Source organism: Ictidomys tridecemlineatus, chromosome 11, assembly GCF_052094955.1.
Source record: "Ictidomys tridecemlineatus isolate mIctTri1 chromosome 11, mIctTri1.hap1, whole genome shotgun sequence".
NCBI lineage: Eukaryota > Metazoa > Chordata > Mammalia > Rodentia > Sciuridae > Ictidomys > Ictidomys tridecemlineatus.
The window spans coordinates 1,392,283-1,414,432 of NC_135487.1; the positions used below are offsets into that span (position 1 = coordinate 1,392,283).

The window sequence follows — 22,150 nt, forward strand, 5'->3', positions numbered from 1 at the left end:
TAACTGTGCCAGGCTCCCTGACGCTTTCCCGTGCAGGGACTTGTAAGAAAAACAAAAGGAGACGAAGCTCGGTGCAGGGGTGTGGAGCCCTCCAAATGCACCACCTTTAGTCCTGATGCTCTGCGTAGTCTGCGAGGTAGTGCCATGTGACTAGGGCTTTTTCCTCCCTGGACAATAAGGTGTGGCCCTACCTGTAGCCGGCACCCAGAGGGGTCGAGCTACACTCACCTGTTCACTTGCCTCATTTGAATGGCTTCTCCCCAATGAAAGGGTTCAGCACGTGCTCCTGTCTCTTTCCATGGCCCCTAAGGTCAGGAGCCATGACAGGACCCAAAGAAAAAGGTACTTGCCCTGTGTGGTGGTTTGGTGCAGCCCAGTTCACCTGGAGTGACCCTGAGTCGTGGATAGAGACACAGGGGCGGGAGTAGAGGCTGCCCATGGGACCTGCTAGCTTTAAGTCCACAGTTGCATTAGGTCGTTGGCATCGTTAGTGCTTATTCCTCACTGTACACACTTACGTTACGCAGGCAGGTGGAGGCACAGTGACCCATGGGTGTTGTCCAACGAGCGTTCCTTCATCCCAGAAGCTGAGTGTCTGAGATCAAGGTTGAGGCTGGTCAGACTCTAGCACAGAGCCTCCTCACGGAGGACGTTACCACAGCAGCCAGGCCCTGAGCCTGGGTTAGTCGTCTTATTAGTTCCGGGGGAAGACGGCAGAATATTCCAGTTGTGGGGGAAAAAATGCTCGTTATTCCTTGGGAGTGTGCCCACCAGAGCAGATTGGCTGTCTTGTACATTCCCACAGCCAGAATCCTTACGGGACTGCAGGACTAAGTCTTCCCCTGGTCACCGGGTCACCTGATCCACGGGCTGGCGCTGCGAGCCTCTCCACACTGTCAGAACGGCCTGTCTTCACCCTGTTCTGCAGCCCCACCCAGCGCAGCGGGCCCTGCTGCATCACCTGCTCCCCGGCCTCTCCTTCCCTCGGCCATCCCAGCAGCACCAGCCTGCCCCGTCCTGTGTGGGCTCCTTGTCCCCTCAATGCCATCAGCTCCACCCCAGTGACATGTTTGCCCCAGAGGGATGAATGCCATCTGTCCCCTAGCCACCTCCCTGGTCCTGCCGTCTGAATGCAGAGGCCACCAGTGCCCTCAACACAGACCAACCAGTGACATTTCAGAAGCGTGACAAAAGTGGTGACAAAAGTGGCAAGAGCCAAGGCACCGGCTGCTGTGGCTGGACAGATCTGGGGTGGGGTGTGGTGACACAGGGCCATCCGAGTGGAATGGGCGCCAGCTGCTGCCTCTTGCTCTGCGTAGTTGAGCATGCGCCGAGCCAAGCCATGCGAGGGTGGCTCAGAGAGGATGTGGTGTCGCCCTCGACCGCCAGCATTGCGGTTCCAGTCCTCCACCAAGGGTTCTGAACAGCTGTGTGCCAGGCGCCCTTCTGGGGGCTGGAGACACGGCTCCCAGTGCAGCAGAGACCCCACCCCGGGCTGGGGAATCTGATGCAGAGAGGTCCGTGGGTCTCAGGATGAGAACCTGCACAGGCTGGTGGTGCAGGTTTCTGGGGCAGGTGCCCTGGACAGAGAGGTCAGCAAGTCCTCCTGGCCCCTGACTGGCCACATGCTGCTAGCTCAGGGCACAGTAGCCTGGGAGTGCTGGCGGGAGGGCCGTGGACTTGGGGCGGGGGTAGACCCTGAGGTCCAGGCTTCTGTCCAGTGTGTGTTAGGAGACCGGAGGACCTGACAGGCTGGCTGCTGGCTTTGGTGTGACACCTCCCGCTGCGGAGACAGTACTCTGGGGCAGCTGAGGACGGAGGGCACTGCAGCAGGGTAGGGTGGCAAGACGCACCTGGCCCGGGGTTTGGTGCAGGTGCAGCCTTTGAGTGCGGGGATCAGCAGTCTTCCTCTCTCCCTTCCTCCTTCCTCCTTCCTAAGCTCACCCCACCATGTGGGACGTGGCCGCCAGCAGGTGGCAGTACCTGCGTGGCTGAGTGTGCCTCCTAGGTGCCTGCAGCCATCTGGGGAGGTGCCGCGGGCTTCCATGACCTGCCCATGGCCAGCTGTGGGGTCAGCTGCGCCACCTGGGCAGGGGTCTCACCACAGAGCTGGCCAGGCCCACCGCCGGGTGGGCACTCCCTCTGGTGTTTATGGCCTGGCACACCTCCCCATACAAGGGGACATTCAGGTAGTGGCTCTCAGGGGACACACCCTGGGAAGTGACATTCAGGTAGGGCTCTCAGGGGACACACCCTGGGAAGTGACATTCAGGTAGGGCCTCTCAGGGGACACAGCCTGGGGAAGTGACATTCAGGTAGGGGCTCTCAGGGGACACACCCTGGGAAGTGACATTCAGGTAGGGCTCTCAGGGGACATACCCTGGGAAGTGACATTCAGGTAGGGGCTCTCAGGGGACACACCCTGGGGAAGTGACATTCAGGCAGGGGCCTCTCAGGGGACACACCCTGGGAAGTGACATTCAGGTAGGGGCCTCTCACAGGACACACCTGGGGGAAGACTTCCAGGACACCCCTGGACTTTCAGGTGTGTTTTTGTTTTCATGGAAACCTGCCTCCCGCCAGTGGACAGGGACTGCCCACTGGACTCCCAAGCGTGTGACCACAGGGAGGGTGGAACCGGCCTGGCCTGGCCTGCGTGGAGAGCTCGCATCACTTCAGATGAGGCTCTGCAGACAGGGTTGCCACCTGAGAGCCGGATGCTCCGGGGTCCACCTGCAACCCCACTGTGCACAGGAGAATTATGTGACAAGACGGTGGCCCAGAAGCACCTGCAGGAAACAGGCTGGTTTCTGACCTGAACTCCAGCCGCTCGGAGCAGGCCACCCAGACGCAGAACCAGACTCCCTGAGCAGAGCGCTGACTGCCCGCCTGACCTTCCTGAACCGCCCCCCCCTTGGCTGCAGCCGCAGTCCGGCTGGGGATGGGAGGACCCAGAGGCTCTGGGCACTGATGGTGTTCTGGCTGGCCACACGTGTTCTGGGTTGGCAAAGCGCCCTGACCTGGGCACTGTGCCACAGGCGTTGGTCCGGGGTTATCTGAACGTATGATTCTCTGAATGTGATGCTTCAGTTCAGGCAGGAAAACGTTCCTGCGTGGAGAACGCGGGCCTGGGGTAGGTGCCATACAGAACTGAAAGAGCCACCAGGGAACTTCCCCAAACCCCCAAACGTGAGCCGTTGGTGAGCTCCGGGGCCACAGCCAGGCTGTGCTGCCACACAAGGCCGTTCAGCCCAGGCTGTTCAGGACCCGTCGTGTGCCCAGCAGGCTGGGCTGACCCTGCTGAACATTCAGAGCATCCGTAACAGAGGAGCAGATAAAAACTCGGGCGAGTCTGGGCGGGAGGCAGCTGTGGAGCGCAGGTGTCACGGGCCTCGCGTCCCCACTCCTCTGGCCCTCGCGGCTTGCTCATGTGTGGCACACGGGGGTCAAGTGGCTTGCCCATGAGTAGAATTTGCTGTGTGAACATTTTAAGTGGACGGTTCAGGGCTTAGGTGCATTCTCCCTGCTGGGCCACTGTCACCTCCAGCCGCCTTCCAAACTGAAACTCTGTCCCTATGAAACACCAGCCCCCAGTGCCAGCAATGCCACTCTGTGTCCCTTGTGGGGTTGTCACTTGGGGCTTGTCCTGTGTCTGGCTTCTTAGCTCCATGTCCTCAGGGTCCTTCCCTGTTGTCCATGCCACAGTGTCCTTCCACAAGGCCGTGCTGCTCCATCCAGTCCCGTGAACACACTCATGGCTGAGTCCTCCTCTCCGCCACCGTCCCTCCTCTGCTCCTGCTGCTGTGTGCCCAGCTGAGCAGGGCTGACACAGAGACCCCTCCCTCAACTGGCCAGAGCCTGGGGAGTGGGAACCGCTGTGCAGGACGCTGGCCTCCAAGGCCAGCGGGGCAGGAATGAGTTTACTGAAGGGATGGGAAAAGGGAAGGGGACACTCTCAAGGGATGGAGTGGTCTTCTCAGAGAGGACAGGGACAGTAGGCCCCTCCTGTACTCCAGCTTTAGTGGGGATCCCAGGAAAGTTTCTGGGGAGTCCTGCCCAGGTCCACCTCTTGACTTGACTGACAGCAGTGTCACACAGGGGACTTTCAAGTCCCTGCTGCCATGGCGACTCCAGGTCCCCTGGCCCATGTCGACTGGTTCTAAGTGGATTCTTGACCGTAGGTTCCTACAGGTTCTATGCTCAAGAGGAATCACTCTCATCTCCCTGGCTTTCAGGGACTGGTCTGTCCTCCTTCAGGGTGACTCGGGCTCCTCTGATGGACATGTGTCTCTCCTGCAGGGAACTGGCCTGTCCACCTAGGCCTGGCAGGGCTGCAGGCGGCTCACTTCTTGGAGAGGAAGGCTGGTGGGCAGCTCGGGGGCCCAGTCTGTAGATCTGCTCCCTGAACCTCGTGCTCCCACAGGCAGGTCTCTGGGCGCTGTCCACGGGACACTGCGGTGCCCCGAGGCGACTCCTTTCTTCAGGGAGCTGCCTGTGCCTGGCAGGACCAGTCCCCTGTGTCCTCTTGTCCGGCCGTTTCCCCTGCGTCACGGGGGTCGACCCCTGTCACCTCCGACTAAGTCCTCAAAGGAGGGTGCGCTTCTGTTCCGGCCAGCCCGGCCGCTCTGGATGCCTCGCCCGCCTTTCCCGTGGGTTGTAGGGCCACACGTCACTTCCCAGGGCAACGTTGCTGGCAGGGAGGGGCCTGCAGGTCAGCTGGGCTGCGTTGCCTGAGGTTGGCTTTGCTGACTGTCGGCCCCGGGCCTTCAGCGCCCAGGGCCAGTGCGCCTGTGTGACACTGCGGTGCCTTTGTAAGTGGCCGCTGGCTGCCGCTGGGTAGGGCAGGACTGGACGCGCGAACTTGCATCTGAGACCTGGGGAAGCTCATTCCACAGCGTGCGCAGGACTGTGAATGAGACGGCTCCTCCCTTTCACTGAGGTTGTTCCTCTTTCCTCCTTTTCTCCCGTCTGTCTCTCATCACTTCTCTCTTCCCTCCTCCCTTTCTTCCCCTTACTGGCCGCGCTGGCCAGGGCCCGTCCTGTGGTACTGAGGAGGCAGGGAGGCTGTGCCTGGCTGGGGTTTGAAGGGAGGCCTGCAGCCTCCACCCTGCAACGTGACGTTGGTGTCAGGTGGAGAACCCCGTCTTCCGCCCCATCTTCCCTCCGTCGTTTGCTGCACCCACTGAGCTGCTGAGTGGTTGAGCTAACGTTGAGGCTGCCCAGCGCTGGCCTGAGCCCCGCTGGACCATGCTGCCTTTGGAGTCACTTCCCTAAGTTTTTGCTAAGAATTTGAGTATCTTTGTCCTTGAGGGCTGTTGGTCTGCCCTTTTCTTCTTCTGTCTCTCTCTCCCCCCACGCCCCGGCCCCGCGTGGTGCTGGAGAGGGGACCCAGGGCCTTGCCCGAGCTGGACAGCTCTCTTCCCCTGAGCTACGTCCCCGACTTTTCACTTTATTTCAAGGCAGGGTCTTGTGGGAAGTGGTTTAGCTGTTTTGCTGCTGTGACCAAAAGACCCGACACGAATAGTTATGAGAGGGAGAGTCGGGCCCCTCCCTGCCAGCAGCACGTGCCGTGGGAAGTGACAAGTGACGTGTGACCGTACAAGTCCAGGGAAAGGCGAGGCATCCTGAACGGCCGGGCTGGCTTGGAACAGAGGGCTGGCCCACGGCCGTGGCCTGAGGGGAGGCAGAAGTCCCGGCGGAAGGCCAGCTCAGGACTCGCATTAGGAGGTAGAGAGCTCCCTGGACCACACCCAGACACAACCCCAGTGACCCTCCTCCTCCAGCCGCACCCCAGCTGCCCACAGTCCCCACCCAGTGGGTCCGTTCAGGCGGGTCAATGGGCCGGTCCTCCCACTCTAAACCCTCCTGGACCCTCTCACTCGTGAGCTTCGAGGGACACTGGCATCCAGAGCTGAGGTGGGGGTGGGCGTGCCGTCCTCCGGCCTCAGCCGCTCCAGGAGCAGGGCTTGGGTGTGCGCCTCCAGGTTCTTAAGGACAAGGTTCGCCCTTTGCTGGGGTGTCCCCAGTTTATGATTCGCCCAAATGAACTTTGTCGTCTCCAGTTCCCTCCTGTCAGGTAGCAGCTGGCCACGGGCCGTGAGATGAAGAGGGTCACACGTGGTCTTGAGTCACCTCGGGGTCTCCTTTCAACCACGTCCAAAGCAGGCGAGGAAACAAAGGGTAGTTAATGGGTGGAAGACGGAACAGAAGCTTGTGAGCTAGTGGGAGAGCACGTCCAGGGAAAGGACTGAGGGGACTACTGGACAGGTCCTCTGGGGTGGACAGGAAGCTCAGTGGTAAGGCTCCCGCAGGTTCCATCCCCAGGACGGAAAACCACGGGCAAACCAACAGAAAACCACCTCAGACTCGCTGGCGAGAGCTGGCTGGACAGTTTGAGGTCCAGGGGGTGTCCCCAAGGCTCGGTGCAGGAAGCTGTCCCGCGAAGGTGACGTTCCTCATGGGCTGGTCCCGGAGCCTGTGGTCCTCATGGCTGCCTGCAGAGCTGTCTGGTGGCTGCCTGGTGGCACGAGGTCGAAGCTGCCCTGCAAATGGCTGCTCTGGCCCCTCGCTCCCCACGCCCCTCGCTCCCCACAAAGGCCCCTCCGCTGACCAGCTGCTGGCCAGTTGTGGGTGGTCTAGAGGACAACAGCCGCCCCTTCTAGCCGCCGCACGCTCCGCTCTAGACCTGCGAGAGTCAGCCGGCGTGTGGTTCCCTGGGCAGCTGCGGTGATGATCGGAGCCCTTGGGCCTCACTGGACCGGTCCTTCCCTGTCCCTCTGCTCCCACTCCCAGGCCAGCCACCCCCAGGCCCCGTGTGGAGACATCCTTGGATGCTCTGGAACCTGCAGGTGCTCAGAAGGGAGTCGGGAGTGTCTGCCAGCTGCCCCGCCAGATGCCCTTCCAGGGAGTCGGACGGCCACAGGCCCCTCGGGCAGGAAGTTGACCAGGCGCCACCCGCTGACTCACAGCCTGCACATCTGTGCTTGTGACTGCCACCTTGGTGACCCTCGGTGACCCTCGGCAGGAATGTTCTGAGTCCCAGGTGAGCCACATGGCAGCCTGTCCAGACTCCTGGCTCTGGTGGGCGTCGTGGGTCTTGAGTGGGCGCCTTCCTCTGGCTGTTGGTTCCGGGAAGAGACTGGGCACCGGGAGGCAGAGCGGAAGCCCAGGGCAGGGGGTGGTCAGAGAGGGTGGCTGAGCCTTCCTGGGACCAGGTCCCCTTCCCACAGCACCCACCAGGCTGACCCCAGGAGTCTGGGACCTCCTCACGTCCACCAGAGGAGTGACCCCTGTCTCCCAGGTGCTGGCTTCACCCTGAGCCTGTGCACAGGAGCCTCTGCCAAGGAAGAGGCCCCCCGAGTCTCCAGGGGGCAGTTCCTCAGGGCCACGTCCACAGAGGCCACCAGCAGTCCTGGGGGCCCTGGCAGTGGTGACTTCTATGGGCAAGACTAGCCCTGCGCTGCCCCACCTGTTCGACTTCCTCCTGTGACTGAGGAGAAGCAGGACCTCCGTGACACGGCTGCTGGAAACAAGAAAGGAGCCCTTGGACGCCATGTCTCCCTGCCGGTGGAGCCTGGCTTTCACGTGACCTCGGCCAGTGACCAGCTGCTTCCCCGCATCAGCGCCGGCCTGAGCCTCTCTGGCCGGCCTTCTCGGCAGGCCTGGAGTCCTGCTGGTCAGCCCTCAGGGAGACTGCGTGTCGGGTCTGGATGGTGTCACCCACGGGTGACGTCCACTTGAACCCCTGTGGGAGCCGAGCTGAGGGCTGGCCAAGCAGCTGCGTGTCCTCAGGCCTTTTCTGGTGGTCACAGCAGCGGTAGTTCCCTGGGGAATGTGGGAGGTGGTGCGTGCCTCGTCTGGCGCCCACGACGTGGGATGGCCACAGCACTGGGTGACGCACACTCACTATTCCTGCTGGAGAGAGACTTCCTTTCCAGTCAGAGGGCATGCACCAAAGTCCACTGTGTGGGCGTGGACGCCGTTTCCGGATCCGGCCTCTCGTTCCTGGTGGAAGCATTCCTTCGAGGGACGGGGCCTCACAGCGGGGCAGCTCTGCTTTGTGCCCAGCTCCTCTTTTTGGAAATCAGACCTATCGGAGGTGTTTGTGTGTATCTGAAGATAGCTGTACTTCTCACCCCCTGTGTTACGGTGGACACCAGGCGTCCCCAGCCCCTGTGCTAACGCAGCACTGTCCAGAGGCGAAGTGAGACCTCCTCAGTCCATCCCGTGGATGGGGCGATGGGTGGTCACTGGGGCCCCTCGGGCTGGCTGGAGGAGGAGGCCCAGGGCTGCCCTGGACGGTGCGTCTTCCCTGGGGACCTTCCCCTCTCCCTGCTTCCTGGCCGTCTTGGGAGGAGCAGGTCCTCTGCCGTCCCTCCCCCGTGACAGCCTGCCTCACCTGGGAGAGCCGTAGCATCGGCCGCAGCGGGCTGAGCCTCTGAAACCGTGAGCCAAAATAACCTTGTCTAAGCCACTGTGAGACGCTGACTGGCCGTCCACCCTCAAACCGCGTGGTTTTAAGGCACAGATTGAAACTGGCCTGTGCTGAAGCACCAGCCGCTGTGGTTCCGCAGGGCGGTCAGCGCCCGGCGTCTGTGCCGTGGGTGGCCGTCCCAAATGAGTCTTCCCAGTCCCCGCCCGCGTCCAGTTCTGAGGAACCGGTGCCCGTGGTCCAGAGTCCCGTCCCGGGAAGGGGGGATGTGTGTCCCGCTCAGCCCTCTCCGGTGGCCCCGGGGATGGACGGTGAATCCGGGAAGGGCCCAGCTGCTCACGGGCAAAGACGTGCTCGAGGGAAGACGCAGACGGAAGGGTGTCGCTGGGCCTCCCTGTGCTCCACGGCCAGCATGGGGACCCCCCGGGAGCTCCAGGGCAGCGGGGGAGCGTGGGCCTCTCCCCACCTCGCCTCGGACTGGCCCCCCTCAAGGCTGAGCAGCCTCCCCGGCCTCATCTTGCGGTGACAGGTTCCTGACGCCTCGTTCACAACCCCAAAGTGAGAAATCTGAGACCAGGGACCAAAGTGAAGCCCGGGTGGCTGCAGCCTGCCGGGAGCCAGCCCTGGGCTCCGTCCGTCCCCCTGGGTCCTGCCGAGGAGCGTGCATGTGCCCGACTACCCGTGTCCCCGAGGGTGTCTGTGACGTGCCTGGAGGCCAGTGACCCTTCTAAAGCCAGGGACCCAGTAGGGACGAGGGGTTGGGGGCCTGAACGTGGGGCCTGAGGTGGCCAGCCCCCTGGGAGGCCACTCCCTTGCCCACAGTCCTCTCCTGGGGTGAGGGCAGGGGACCCCCCACCCCAGCCCAGTCAGAGGGAGTGCTCACGGCCAGCGGGGCCCGCACACCCCCTGCCTGCGCCCCGTCTCTCTGAGTCTGCTGCCGCGTGACAAGGACTATGAGGGCCTCGGACGATCCTCTGGAGCCCGCGAGAGGGTTTAGCCACGAGAGCCCATCATAGAATACCTGCTTTATTAGGTTACAAAACAAAGCTCCCGCCAAAACACAGCTAAAAAAATAACACATTTCCCCAAGAACACGTTACTGAAGACAGTCTGCGCTGGAATGCGTCCACTAATACTGCTGGAAGGGGCGCAGTCTCCGCGGACACAGGTGGCGCTGGTCCCAGCCCTGGAGCATCCCGTGCTCCCACCCCAGCCAGATCCCTGCACACCAGCCCTGGCGCCAAGGGAGCACACTGAGCCATCAGAGACTGCAGAGACCCCCGGGCTGTGGGGTGTCAGGCCTTCCCGCCCATCCTGGCTCAGCAGAGGGCATCCGGCTGACCACACCTTCCAGGCTACCGCCCGGTGCTGCTGGGAGGACCTCGGGCCTTGAAGTTTGTTTTTTCTTAATTTTTGAGTCTTGTTGACCAGGACGTTCGACCTCATGAGGAGGTGGGTTCTGGGCAATGAGCACCCAATGGCCGTTCACTCCAAGTCCTCCGTCGGCAGTGCCAGGGTACTGAAGGCCGACGACAGGCTGGGGGGGCCTGAGGAGCACCAGTGTCCTTGGCCTGCTCTGGAGACGGCACCTCCAGCGTGTTCTCCAACCGCCCGTCCTTCTGTGGACGTCTGACCGGGGGCCCCTCCAGGCCCTGAGCCGCCCACCCCCGGTGCACAGCCTCCTGCACTGGGGCCAGCAGGGAGCGGGCCTGCTAGGGGTAGCTGCTCGGGCACCTCGGTGCTCCTGAGACGGGCTAAGGACCAGGTCAGGAGGGACCCGCACGGCTCCTGAGCTGCTGCAGGGGCAGAACCAGCGTCCAGCCCTGAGGGGGGCCACCCTGTCTGCCTTGGTTTCCTCTTCTGTGCCATGACCAGCAAAGCCAGGCCTGCACTGTGCAGGTGGAGGTGAGCCAACACTCGGCCAGGAGGCACCCAGCAGGCCGGAGCCCACAGCTGCAGCGGGTCCCTGGGCGGGGGCGAGTCCAGGGAGACGGCAGCCCCCTGGCAGCTGCAGTCAATGCCTGCCCCAGAGCTGGAGGGAGATGTTGGAGACCCTGTGGTCATCCTTGGCCTGCAGTGGGAACCTCCTGGGCAGCCCTGACAGCTGCTGGCCACTCCCACCCTACGTGCACCCAAGCATCTGTGTCCTTCAAGGTCCCGAGAAGGGCGAGGTGGCGTGTGTGGCTGTGCCTGTGTCAGCACACACTCCTGCTTTGGAGAGGTGGACGATGGCAGCCTCCCGGGACCAAGTCCTGGTCTGGAGCTGGTCTGCACCACCCTCTGGCCTGGGGGCTTCAGTGTCTCTGCTAAATAACATTAGAGGAGAGCCAGGCCTGAGTGTACCCTGGCAGAGGGTCAGCAGCTGGCCCCAGGGCCACATGGTCCTGCAGGTGGAGCAGAGGGGCTGGTCTCATCACACGCTGCAGGCCAAGGAGGACCATCAAGGATGACCTCCTCCAGTGAGGCCTGCTGCCCTCCCCTGACTGCAGGTGCTCTGGCTACGGAGGCTCAGGAGGGTCCTCGCAGATGGACGGGCCCACAGGTGGCCCCTGCCAACGTCTCCCCTCGCCTGCGGAGTCCTGTCCTTAGGCTCCATCAAGGCCGGGCCCCAGTGCCTGCCTCAGTGCCATCCCCTGAGAACAGGAAACTGTCACCAGCGCAGCACCGGCCTCGGCCTGAGGTGACACCTGCACAGAGGACGGGGAAGGACGTCCTGCTGCTCGGTTTCCCTCCTCCACCGCTGTCCATCCTGGGGACACGTGACCGCCCCCCCGGCTCGTCCCCTTCTGAGCCGGGCTTGTTGGCAACATGTGGGAAGCCGATGGGCCAGGTAGAACCCGGAAGGGACGGCTCAGGGCAGAACTCAAGGACAAAACTGCACCACAGTGACCCTCCGCGTACAAAAGAGCACATTTTATCAAATGTTGACAGTTTCCAGTAGTCCCCACGACGTGCTATCCCTCTCCTCTCCGTCACCGAGAGAGGTGACGGCGGCCAGCGTGCTCCTAGGGGTGCCTGCTGGAGGCAGGTGCCAGAAGCTTCCTGGCCTCCCAGGAGGGGCCATGCCCCCGTCCGCCATCCTCTCCAGTTCCAGCCAGCTCTGGTTTCGGTCACTGCGAGTGGGTGTGTCCCGCAGAGGAGTCCCCAGCCCCACCTGGGCACCACAGTTTGGACTCAACCTGCCGGTGACCGTGTCTCAGGGCAGTCACCCGCTGCTCACTGCTACCCAGAACAAAAAGACCCCAGGAATACTTTTTGGCAGAACATCAGCAGAAGAGTCCTTGCTTGGTTGGGAGAGGGCAGAGTCCCCAAAGAACAGACGCTGGTGTGCCTCCTCCTGCCAGGGACAGCCTGCCCAGCACCAGCCTACGCCCAACCTGGCCAGCCTGCGGGTAGGCAGCTCCAGAGTTTCCCACAGGGATTCAGGCTCGACGGGCATCTCCAGTGGCCGGAGAAGGCCAGTGATGTCCCCTGGGAAGCAGTGCACAGTGGGAGGTCCCTGCCTTTTCTCCGGGCACAGCCCAGAGGTCTTGCCACTGAGGCCAAGCGCGACCGTGGCAGGCGCCGGGGAGGCCGGGCCCTCAGTGGCTCTCCTCCGTGAACTCCTCCTTGATGGGCTGCTTGCGGGACCTGCAGTCGGGCAGGTCGAAGCCGAAGTCCGCCCACTCATCGGGGCCGGCCACTCCGGGGCCGCTGCGGTTGGGGATGGTGATGGTGTGGCGCACGCGGAAATGCACGGCCTCCATGACCCGCTGCCGCTGCAGCTCCCCCGAGCCGCCGATGGAGATGGTGGCGGTGTTGCCGCTGGAGCGCAGCAGCTGCTGCCCACAGTCATGGCCCTGCTTCAAGTCCTGCAGCCCCCTCCAGATGGTCATGCGGTACTGGTCAGGGATCTTCAGGGCCCCGAGGTCCTGCAAGAGTGGCGCCCCCCAGGGGCAGGAGAAGAGCTGCAGGATCACATGACCAGCTGGTGGCCTTCTAGAGACCGCCACCCTCCAGGAAGCCCCTGCCCAGGGGCACTGTCATCTGGAGGGGCCCAGAAGAGGGCAGCACAGGACCCCATGTTTGGTGTTGGACCCCACCACATCTTGGCAGGGTTGCTGAGAAGTGCGTGGAGGTCCTCCTGGGGCCATGTCCAGGGGGCCCCTGGCCACAGTCAGGGTAGACATGGGGCCTGGGTGGATGATCTGCCTCCCAGCCTTGGGGCAGCCCTCGGTGCTATTAGCTAGCAGCTAATCCCGGATCAGCCCTGAGCTTCTGCCACCCGCCACCCCTGCTCCCCACCCTAGGCTCATGAACAGCGCTGGTGAGGCTCAGTTGACCTGGGCCCTCTGAGCTGGCCAGGAGGGCCATGGGGATAGCCTGGGGAGGGTAGTAGGTGGACACAGCCATGACCACCCTCAGCGAGTGGCCAGGCTCTCACCCAGCTCCCTCTGTCAAATCTGCACCTTTGGCCTGGGGCCCTGGGCCAGGTTCAAAGCTGGCCTCTGACCTGGGGGAGCCAGCTGGCCGAGGAGCAGAGAGGGCAGAGGGCCTGAGGCACAGAGCTGCAGCCCCTCCGGCTGACTGCTGTGTCCTATGGACCTGTCCAGCTGTCAGGGCAACCCTAAGCCACTGCAGACCAGTCCGGCTCCAGCCTGCCAGTGTTCATACTGAAACCAGAGACAGCATGGCTGCTTGCTCAAAACAGCTGCCTGGGGTCCTTCCGGTCCCCAACCCTGGACCCAGAATGTGTGGCTGCCATATGCAGGATGAGCTGCGTGGCTGTGGGCTGGCTGCTGGCCTTCTCTGAGTCTTAGTGTACATGGTTCTGAACTGAACCCACCCCCTCTGACTCCTGAATTGACACTTTAGGCCTTGGAAACAGCCCAGCCCCTAAAATCAAAGGCAGCCTGACTCAGGGCACCAGAAGACTCTGACCAGAGGCAACCTGAAGCCCAGCTCCCAGAGGCCCCACTGCAAGTCCACCAGCCTCCTCCCCACCCGGTGGAGCTCGCCTGCAGCTTCCCGGAGCTGCCCCCAGAGGGAAGTGAGCGCTGCGGGAGGCTCTGCCCACCCAGGGAAAGGCTGCCCGCTCCCCAGCCCTGGAAGGCCGTTCCCTCCGGGACAGCCCTGACCCCTCTCTGGGGGAGGGCCCAGGCCTCACCTCGATGGTCAGGTTCTGGAGGTGATACATGTTCTGCAGCCCTTGGGAGGTGAAGTACTCGATGCAGTTTGGGCACCCCAATCCTGTTAGAAAGCTGGGGGGGGCGATGGCAGCATGAGCCTCAGGGCACCTTGTGGTGAGGCCTGGCAGGTGGGAACAGCCTCCCATAGGGAGGCTCAGCCCAGTGGCCAGGGCCTCAGGCAAAGCTGTGGCTCCCTGGGGACACCCACAGTCCCAACCCTGGGGGCGTCAGCCGGGAGCCCTGTTCCTGGAGCTCTCCCTTCTAAGGACCGTGTGCAGTTACGCTGTGGAGTAACACAGGAGGGGGCGGGCAGCGGGCAGGGACCACCCCCTGCTGACAGGGTGACAGTGGGAGCCCCGGTCAGCAGACACTCCGTACCTGACGAGGCTGGGGTCGGCGTGGTAGGGCGGTGGTGGGGAGCAGTGGGGTCCCGAGACCATGGGCTGGGAACTGTGGCCGCCGTTCATCTCCCCGTTGGCCGGCACCGTGTGGCTGTGGCTGTTGAGCACCCCAGGGCCTGGGCAGGAGGGCAGGTGGGCCTCAGTGTCCCCGAGCAGGGAGGCTCCCGAGGCAGCATCACGGCTGGCAGGGTGGCGCTCAGTGACCACCGCCCCCCGAGGCTTAAGCAAGGACTGAGCCCTGGGCCCTGGCTCCTGTCCCTAGGAGGTAGGGCCTATGTACAAGCTGCTCAGTCCATGAGAGGGCAGAGGGACAGCAGCGGGCCCCAGAGCACCACAGGTCCCAGGGTCTCGAATGCTGGGGTCTGGATGCCTCAGGACACCCCTTGGGGGCACCCCAGCTTCAGACACATGGCTGGCTGTGCCCACATGGGGACCTTCCAGGACGGGTCCAAAACCCTCCCTGCTGAGCCTCAAAACGAGTGAGGCTGGCACTTCTAATGCCATTTCCCTCGGGGGGAAACTGAGGCTCTGTGAGGCCAAGAGCCCCTTCAGCTGCTGAGAGGTGCTGCAGGGCTGTGAGCCGCCTGCTCCTAACCATGCCGTCTCTGCCCTCCTGGGATTGCCAGTGGACCCTGCTGCCCACCAGAGCCACTGGGGGAGGAGCGGCCCGTGCCCTCCCACCAGCTTGGCCACAGTGACTCGAGCCAGACCCAGTATTGGGTCTCCCCAACCCACTTGGGGCCTCCAGTGCACGAGGGACTCACCCATGGGCCCCAGGTTGGGCCCAGCCGCTGAGCTGTGCGGGGGAGGCTGACCCACCAGCTGGTTGACCGAGGGCAGCTTGCTGACTCCGGCGTGCACCTTGCTCATGGGGGAGAGGACGGGCCCATAGGACGGAGACTGCAGGGGGCTCCTGCTTGGAAAGCAACGAACCCCGTTTCAGGAGGCCAGGGCAGCTCGCCCGGCCCAGGCATGTCCAGGAGTGCCACTGCATGCAGGCAGAGGGGACCCGACCCACTGAGCCTCACTGGCCTCCTGCCCACTGCAGCCAGGCCCAGCCCCCAGCCTCCTCCCCTGCTGTCCAGCAGGACCTCTGTCGTGGGTGGAGCTGACTCATGACACTGGTGTCACCCCAACTGCCCCCTCCCTGCCTTTCCACTCAGCAAACTTTACAAGGCCCCTGGGAGGGAGAGCAGTGTGAAGGCCATGAGGCAGGGTCCCAGGGTGGCCACAGGACCACCCTGAGCTGAGCCCTGAGCTGCCAGGCCCCACTGCTGGTCCCCAGTGGCCAGGAAAACCTCAGTGCTCCTGCCCTTCCCCTGCTGGGCAGAGCCATCCCCTTCCCAGCCAGGTGGCCGGCACCGAGCAGGGGCAGCCGTGGGTGGCCAGCTCACTCACGGCCTCTGCAGGAGCTGCTGCTGCTGCTGCCGGTAGGAGTCCACGAGCGGCTGCGGCACCAGCTCCATCAGCTCCAGGCTCTCCTTCACCTTCATCAGGATCTCAAAGTTCTCCCGGCCGCGCACCTGAGCACAGAGGCAGACGCTCTGCCAGGGGTACGCAGGGCCCCACCCGCCCAGGCTCCTGGGGGGCAGCGCAGCCGTAGGAGGACACCGGCTGGCAGCAGAGTCTTCTTCCCTGGGGTTCCCTGGCCTTTCCCCTTCCCCTGCAGCAGATCTGACCAGTGACCATGACCCGAGAGGCAGGCCAGGCCTCCTGTCCAGGGGAACCACGGCCACTCCTTCCTGCTCAGGGGAAGGGGGATTTCAACAAAGGCTCCCTGTGAAGAGTTAAAACCCCTCAGCTCCATTGTGGAAGAGGGAGACCGTGGAGGCATGAGGTGCCTCAACTCATCAGCCAAGTGGCCCCAAATCGACTGTCCTAGACACCAAGCCACACACCACCTGCCAGAATTGAGCATTACGGGATGCCTGCCGAATTTCCACCGGGTGGACGGGCGTGCCCGGGGTCAGCCTGGCTCAGAGCCACTGACCTGGCGGACCCACCTCACTCTCCCTGGGAGCCTCCTCTTTTGAGGCCCTGCCTTCTACGGAGGCTCATCTAAGGGTGGGGGACAACTGGTGGCCTCTGGGATGCCTGGGCTGCCCAGGTGACAGAGCTAGGCAGGTCCCCCCGCGGCCCTGGGGCGCCCACTCACGTGCATGTAGTATACATCCTCGTCCCCGTGCCGCCTCTTCTTCACACTGCTGCCCAGGGTGGGGATGGCAGGGGGACTCTGCTTGAACGCTAGAGGGAGGCAGGGAGGGCAGGTGAGCCAGGAGGGCCCAGGGCGGAGGCCCAGGTTTCGAGACACCCCACTCCCCTGCAAGCTGGCCCTCCCACGGACGCAGCACGCGATCGGAGCCAACCTGGACAGATGCCAGGCCAGAGGAGCTGAGCCCAGGGTGCCACGTGGGCCTGGACCTATGAGGTGCCTTGGCCAGGGGCTCAGGGACCAGGGAGGCCTCCGGGCCCCAGGGCCATTCAGGACCTGGATCTGCCTAGGGGATGCTGGTGTGTCCCCCCAAGTTCCCCGCGTGTCCAGCTCCACCCTTCAGTGTGGCCGCCCACCACTGCCGGGCCCGCTCACCCCGCTTGCCAGCAGCCACGCTCTTGGTGGTGCTCTCGTTGAGGGCTTGCTGCTCACGGTAGTGGTCCTCGTCGGCTTTGCGGTCACGGCCAGGACAGGCACAGATGCGTCCCTCAAAGGACCGGCGGCCCAGCACCTGTCCACTGTCAGGAGGACACAGCCAGGGCCATGAGCTGCAGCAACCCAGCCTAGCCCTGCCTCTCCCCGCCCACTGTGGGCCCCACAGGACTGGCCTCCTGGGCCGAGCACCAAGGCAGGGCGTCCAGCGTTCCCACAGGAAGAACCACAGCCCGAGCTGCAGGCTGCTCTGAGGTCAGCCTGCCCAGTCTCCCTCCCAAGGCCCAGCTCCTGCCCTGGGGGCAGGGGAGGTCCCTCCCTCCCAGCAGCCTGCCCTGCGGACCCTTCTCCCAGCTGGCCCCCAGGGGTTGGCCCCGCTCAGCTGGCCTTGCCATCCTGGCTCCGTGCCAAGCCCCACGGTGCTGGCCTGAGCCCTGCTCCACCTCCACCACCACGTCATGGCAGACTCACTCCCGGGTCTCCAGGGTGATGATGATGAGGATGGGCCGGCGATTCATGCCCCCCACGCAGCTGCTGTTGCACATGAAGTTGTACAGGATGGTGGTGAACTCCGTCCCCACCTGTACGCGGGGAGGCAGGAGGAGGGCAGGCATCAACCACATCTGGCCCTGGCTCTGGATAGGCACAGGGTGGGGGGCTTCTCTGTTGTTCTCATGTCATCATCCATCCATCCAATCATCCACCGTCCATCTGTCGATCTATCCATCCACTTACCCCTTCCACCCACCCACTCACCCATCCATCCACCATCCATCCATCCACCTATTTACCCATCATCTATTCATCTTTCCACTTATCCACCCATCTATCCAACCACCCGCCCATCCATCCACCTATGCACCCTCCCACCCATCCAGCCACCATCTACCCACCCATCCATCCATCCACCATCCACCCACCTTCTCATTCATCTACCCACCCACCCATTACCCATCCCTGCATCTATCCAAACATCCAGTGTACTGAGCACTGAGTGCTGTGCTGGTTCTGGGTTTTGAGAGGGCTCAGGCCTGGTCTCTGGTCTTTGTTCTCAGGAAGCAAGGGTCTGTGGTCCCTTTGCCTGGGCCATCAGTGGCCCAGGCTGAGGTCAAGCCCCGAGGCTGTGTGAGAGTGGGTGTGTGTTGCATGCGGTGGACTCACTGGGGCAGAGATGTGAGGCACTGTTAAGGATGAGGGGACCACAGTCATCCTGGGTAGACATCCCCGAGCACCTCTATTTCTTGAGGAGTCTGGGGCAGGCCCAAGACACGAACCCAGGATCTGAGCATCCTGGGACCACAAAATGGGCAGTTTTCATGAACGCCTTGGGTCAGGACACAAAACTGTCATTGGTGTGGGAAAACTCAGGCTTTCACAGAGCTGCTGGCACATGCTAGCCAGCAGGGGGCGAGAGAGCCCACTTCCTGGGCAGGTGACAGGCCTGGGCAGGTGGAGTGGGAGAGGGAGGAGGGAGTGCTGCAGCTGGGTCACAGCCCTGGGGCTGTGCCACTCACAGAAAGGGCTGGTCTCAGAGGACCACGGTGGGGCCCTGGAGGGCTGGTCTCAGAGGACCACGGTGGGGCCCTGGAGGGCTGGTCTCAGAACCAGGGACAGGGATGGGGCCTGGCAGTCACCTGCCTTCCCCGGGGACACCCATCTCACCACCACCTCTAGGTCCCCTCAACCCTCTGCCTCCCTCCACCCCCACCCTTTCCCACCAACTGAGCCCCACGTCAGACCCAGAATGGCGTCCCCGTCCCCAGAACCTTCTGCTACTTTCAGTTTAAAGGTCAGGCCCTACCTCAGCCTCTCCTCCTCCGGCCGCCTGCCCCTGATGCCCTGTCTGGCCTTAGGGCCACGTCCAGCCCCAGCCTGGATGCCCGCACCCCACCAGTGCTTGCTGGTTTGGTTCTCTCTCCGGCAATCCAGAGTCTGAGGTGCCTGGGAACGTCCACTGTGCCCCTCTGGTGTCCAGCCCAGGCCCAGACCAATGCTGGGACCAACAGGCAGGAAGAAGAGACTCCAGGAGGGCAGGCTGAGGCTCAGAGATCACCTGCCCACCCATGACAGAGCTGGGGACCCTCGTACCCAGAGAGCGCCCGTCAGACCTGGCCTGAAGCGCCAGTGTGCACAGCAGGTGGTCAGAACCAGTGCCAGGTGCCAGGCAGAGAAGGGCCTCGTGACACAACTGCACTCCGTGGGGCCCCTGAGCCCTGAGGCCAGCCAGAATCTCCACCTGGGGGACCCCATCTGGCCCCCGGCCTACCTGCGGGGGCTCGTAGGGCACCACGACACTCTGCCTGCCGGTGACGGGGTCGTCCACATACTGTGAGAGGCTGTTGCCCTCCACGCGGATGAGGTGGCTGGCCGGGGCAGACTGTCCTGCCGGGAGGGCACACCACTTCAGAGAGGGGCCCGGTGCCTTGTGGCCTGGCCCCCTGGGCATCCCAGGCAGGACTCAGGCCTGCTGCCAGCCCTGTGCCTGGCCCAGAAGCTCTGTCCTCAGCCATCCTGCTGAGCCCTGGGTGGCCCCTGCTGAGCCCTGTTGGCCAGCACTGGAGGGCACCCCATGTGGACTCCACCCAGCCACTGGACCTGCAGACCCATCCCAGACCACCTGCTCCTGCTCTGGAGCCCCAGGCAGAGCTGGGAGAAATGGGGTCCCGGGAGGAGTGGCTGCATCCACCCGGTAAGCCCCCACTCCCTGGACCCGGCATCTCTCGGCTGGTCATCCGGCCGCTGGCCATGGTGCTGCAGTGGTCTGGGAGCTGGCGGGGACTCACCTTCGTTGAAATCCCTCCCAAGCTCATGGTTGGGGCAGCGCTTCACGATGTCAGTCACGTGCTCCGCCTTCTTGTAAACCGGCATGGCCCTCACGGCTGTGCCCGGAGGCGGAGGCGTGGACACCTTGATCTGGATGGGGCAGGTCTTGGCGATCTGGCAGTAGAGCTTCTTCAGCAGTGGGGAGTACTGGAGGGGGAGGCAACGGGGTGAGGTCGGCAGCCCGGCTCCAGGCCTGGCTCTGGCTGTGTCCCCTACCTGGAGTGCCCTCCTCCCCGGAGCCCCGTCCTCCTGCACTCTGGCGCAGACCACCCGCCTTTCCTTCAAAGTGTGGAGAGGGGCCTGTGTGAGCCAGTGGGCCATCTGCACCCAGGTCTCGCTGGTTGGAGAGGCCGGCGCCCTTCCACTCATTAGTGAAGGTGGATGGTGGAGACCAGAGGGGGGAGCAGCGGGGCGGGGCAGGGAGGGGCTGGGAGTCCTCCGAGCCTCACCCAGCGCCTGCTTTTCCCAGCATGAACCTTAGGGGCCTGACTGCGGAGGCCTGAGGAGGTGGGTTTGTGGTACTGAGTCCTTCGTTCGAAACCCAGAAGGCAGTGCCCACGGCGTTGGCAGATGGCCATGTGCCCCTGACGCTCTGGAGCTTGGACAGAGAACTCCCTGGATCGGTGGAGGTCTCGTCACCCAGTGACCCTGGCCCCCTCTCTGGCCGGAGTCATCGTTCTGAGCTGGGATTGGTCTCTGCCCCCATGGGGCTCCTCGAACCACAAAGCACCAGTTTCCCCAGCCTAGAACCTGAGGAGGCCGGATGTCCCTCCAGGGCCGACCTGGATGCTGCCCCAGCAAGGATGCCCTCTACCCTTCCTGATCCAGCCGCCCTAGGAGGCCTCCAGGATCCTTGCCCTGGGGCCCAATCTGCCCACCTGACCGGCCAGCCCTGCCGAGGCCCCCCGAGGGTGTCCACTGGTTTCCAGGCTGACTGACCCCCCCACTTCTGGATCCTGGCACTACTCAAGATTCCACACACCCTCCTACCCCAGGGTCAGCAGGAATGGTGCCAGGCTCAGAGGCCATTTCTTCCCCATCCCATACCCTCTGCATGACTCCCAAATGACTTGGAATCTGGAGTCACACCATTCACAAGTGTCCAGAGTCACCCTCCTCCCAACCATGACCTGAGATGGAGCATGAGGCCCACCAAGGCCCTGGGCCAAGGTAGGCAGGAGCGAGGCCGGGCGAGGTGTGACAGGGCCCTGCCGCCGCATTCCTGGGCAGCCCCGACACGCCCGGCCGTGGGGGCGCGCCGGGCTCCCGCCGTGTTCCGACAGGGACGAGCTGGCTCGCGCGGCCCCGCGGCCCAGCCAGCAGTGGAGTCTGAAAAGCGCGCGAGGCTTCAAAGCCCCTGTCCTTCCCCGGGGTCCTGCCCCAGCCCCACCAGCCGGTTCCTCCGGAGCCCGGGAGCGCACTTGCCGGGCCCGCAGCCCCAGCTGCGCACCTCGGGCGCGGCCTGCAGGAGCAGGAGAGGAGCGCGCGGTGAACGCCCCGCCCCGGGGAGGAGCCCGGGCGCCGGGAGCTGTCCCTGGTACTCGGGCGGAGGCGGGAGCGGGGCTCCAGCTGGAGTGCCCAGTGGCCTCCGGTGGGCAGTTCCTGACCCCATCCAGCTGTGGAGGGCAGAGAGTGAGGGGGCCGCTTCCCTCAGTCAAGGCCCTTTCTTCCTCTTCTAAGGGACCCTGGTCGGCCTGGCCCCCCACAGAGGCGCCCCAACACAGAGCTCATGTGGACTTTGGCGCACATACACCTGCCACTGCGCATGGCCGGCTGGACGCAGAGGTGCCCATCCTGGCCCTCCCCGGCAGCCTCAGGGAGGGATGCCTGTGGCCTCCCCACATCTGGGAGCATCAGGTGGGGACAGGTGGCCACGGGAAGGAAGGACCCTGGAATACCCATGTCTTGAGCCCGGAGAGGCCTGAGCACTCCCCCCAGGTCCCCAGACAGAACTTGAGGGGTCAGCGTGGAAGTCTGAGGAAAGTGGGCAGGAGAGGCCACAGGTGGTGGCCCTGCTCTGGGAGGTCGAGGAGATGCTTCCTCTCTGCCTCCCCTGCCCCTGCTGCCTTCTCCTTCCCTAGAACCGCTAGATGGATGTGTTTCAACAGATTCGGAGCTGATAAAATCTTATTTATCTTCGACTGTTGACACGGAGCCGCCTAGACTTGCCTGCTCGGATGCGTGTATTCTGTCTGGCTTGCAGGAAATGGTTTGCCCAAACACCAATGCGGCCTGTCCCTCCCAGCACCCCTCCCTCCTCTCCTCTCCTCCCCCACCCCAGTCCAAGGTGGGCCCGGCCTGGCTGGGAGCCCTGGGCCTGGCAGGGCTGGTGTGGGGGTGGCGGGTGAGAGGGCAGGTGGGGGGTGGGCGGGCGCAGGGCTGTTAATTTCCTCGCACCCGCTCCCGGCAGCTGGGTGCCTGGCATGGGCAGGTTTAGGCAAGAGGACAGTGGAGAGGTGATAATAACTTGTCTGTCATTTTCCCAGGACATGTACCATCTTGCAAACCGCAAATACCGTTAACCAGCTTGGGTGAATCTGTTACAACAGATTCTGGAAGACGGGGCCTACAGTGGGGGCTTTTATTTTTTTAAATGATTTTTTTTTACAGCCCACTTTTATCTACTTTCCTTGTGTGTATGTGAGTGTGTTTACAGGCACATCTTTCTCCTCTCTTGGACCCC

At 63.5% G+C, this 22,150-nt stretch overlaps 1 protein-coding gene across 2 annotated transcripts in view; it reads right to left on the reverse strand.

Moving 5' to 3' along the window:
- Window positions 1–11,329: 11,329 nt before the first annotated feature.
- Window positions 11,330–22,150, reverse strand: part of Tp73 (tumor protein p73) — a 49,952-nt gene continuing 39,131 nt past the window's right edge. For both annotated transcript variants that reach the window (XM_005339216.4, XM_040287800.2), the window contains 10 exons: window positions 19,428–19,614; window positions 18,911–19,026; window positions 17,116–17,225; window positions 16,588–16,730; window positions 16,156–16,244; window positions 15,399–15,523; window positions 14,765–14,913; window positions 13,978–14,116; window positions 13,578–13,671; window positions 11,330–12,342 (listed from right to left, as the gene is read on the reverse strand). In XM_005339216.4, coding sequence (XP_005339273.3) covers window positions 12,013–12,342; window positions 13,578–13,671; window positions 13,978–14,116; window positions 14,765–14,913; window positions 15,399–15,523; window positions 16,156–16,244; window positions 16,588–16,730; window positions 17,116–17,225; window positions 18,911–19,026; window positions 19,428–19,614 — 1,482 coding nt within the window. In that variant the 3' untranslated portion in view covers window positions 11,330–12,012. The remainder of the gene's footprint in view (window positions 12,343–13,577; window positions 13,672–13,977; window positions 14,117–14,764; window positions 14,914–15,398; window positions 15,524–16,155; window positions 16,245–16,587; window positions 16,731–17,115; window positions 17,226–18,910; window positions 19,027–19,427; window positions 19,615–22,150) is intronic.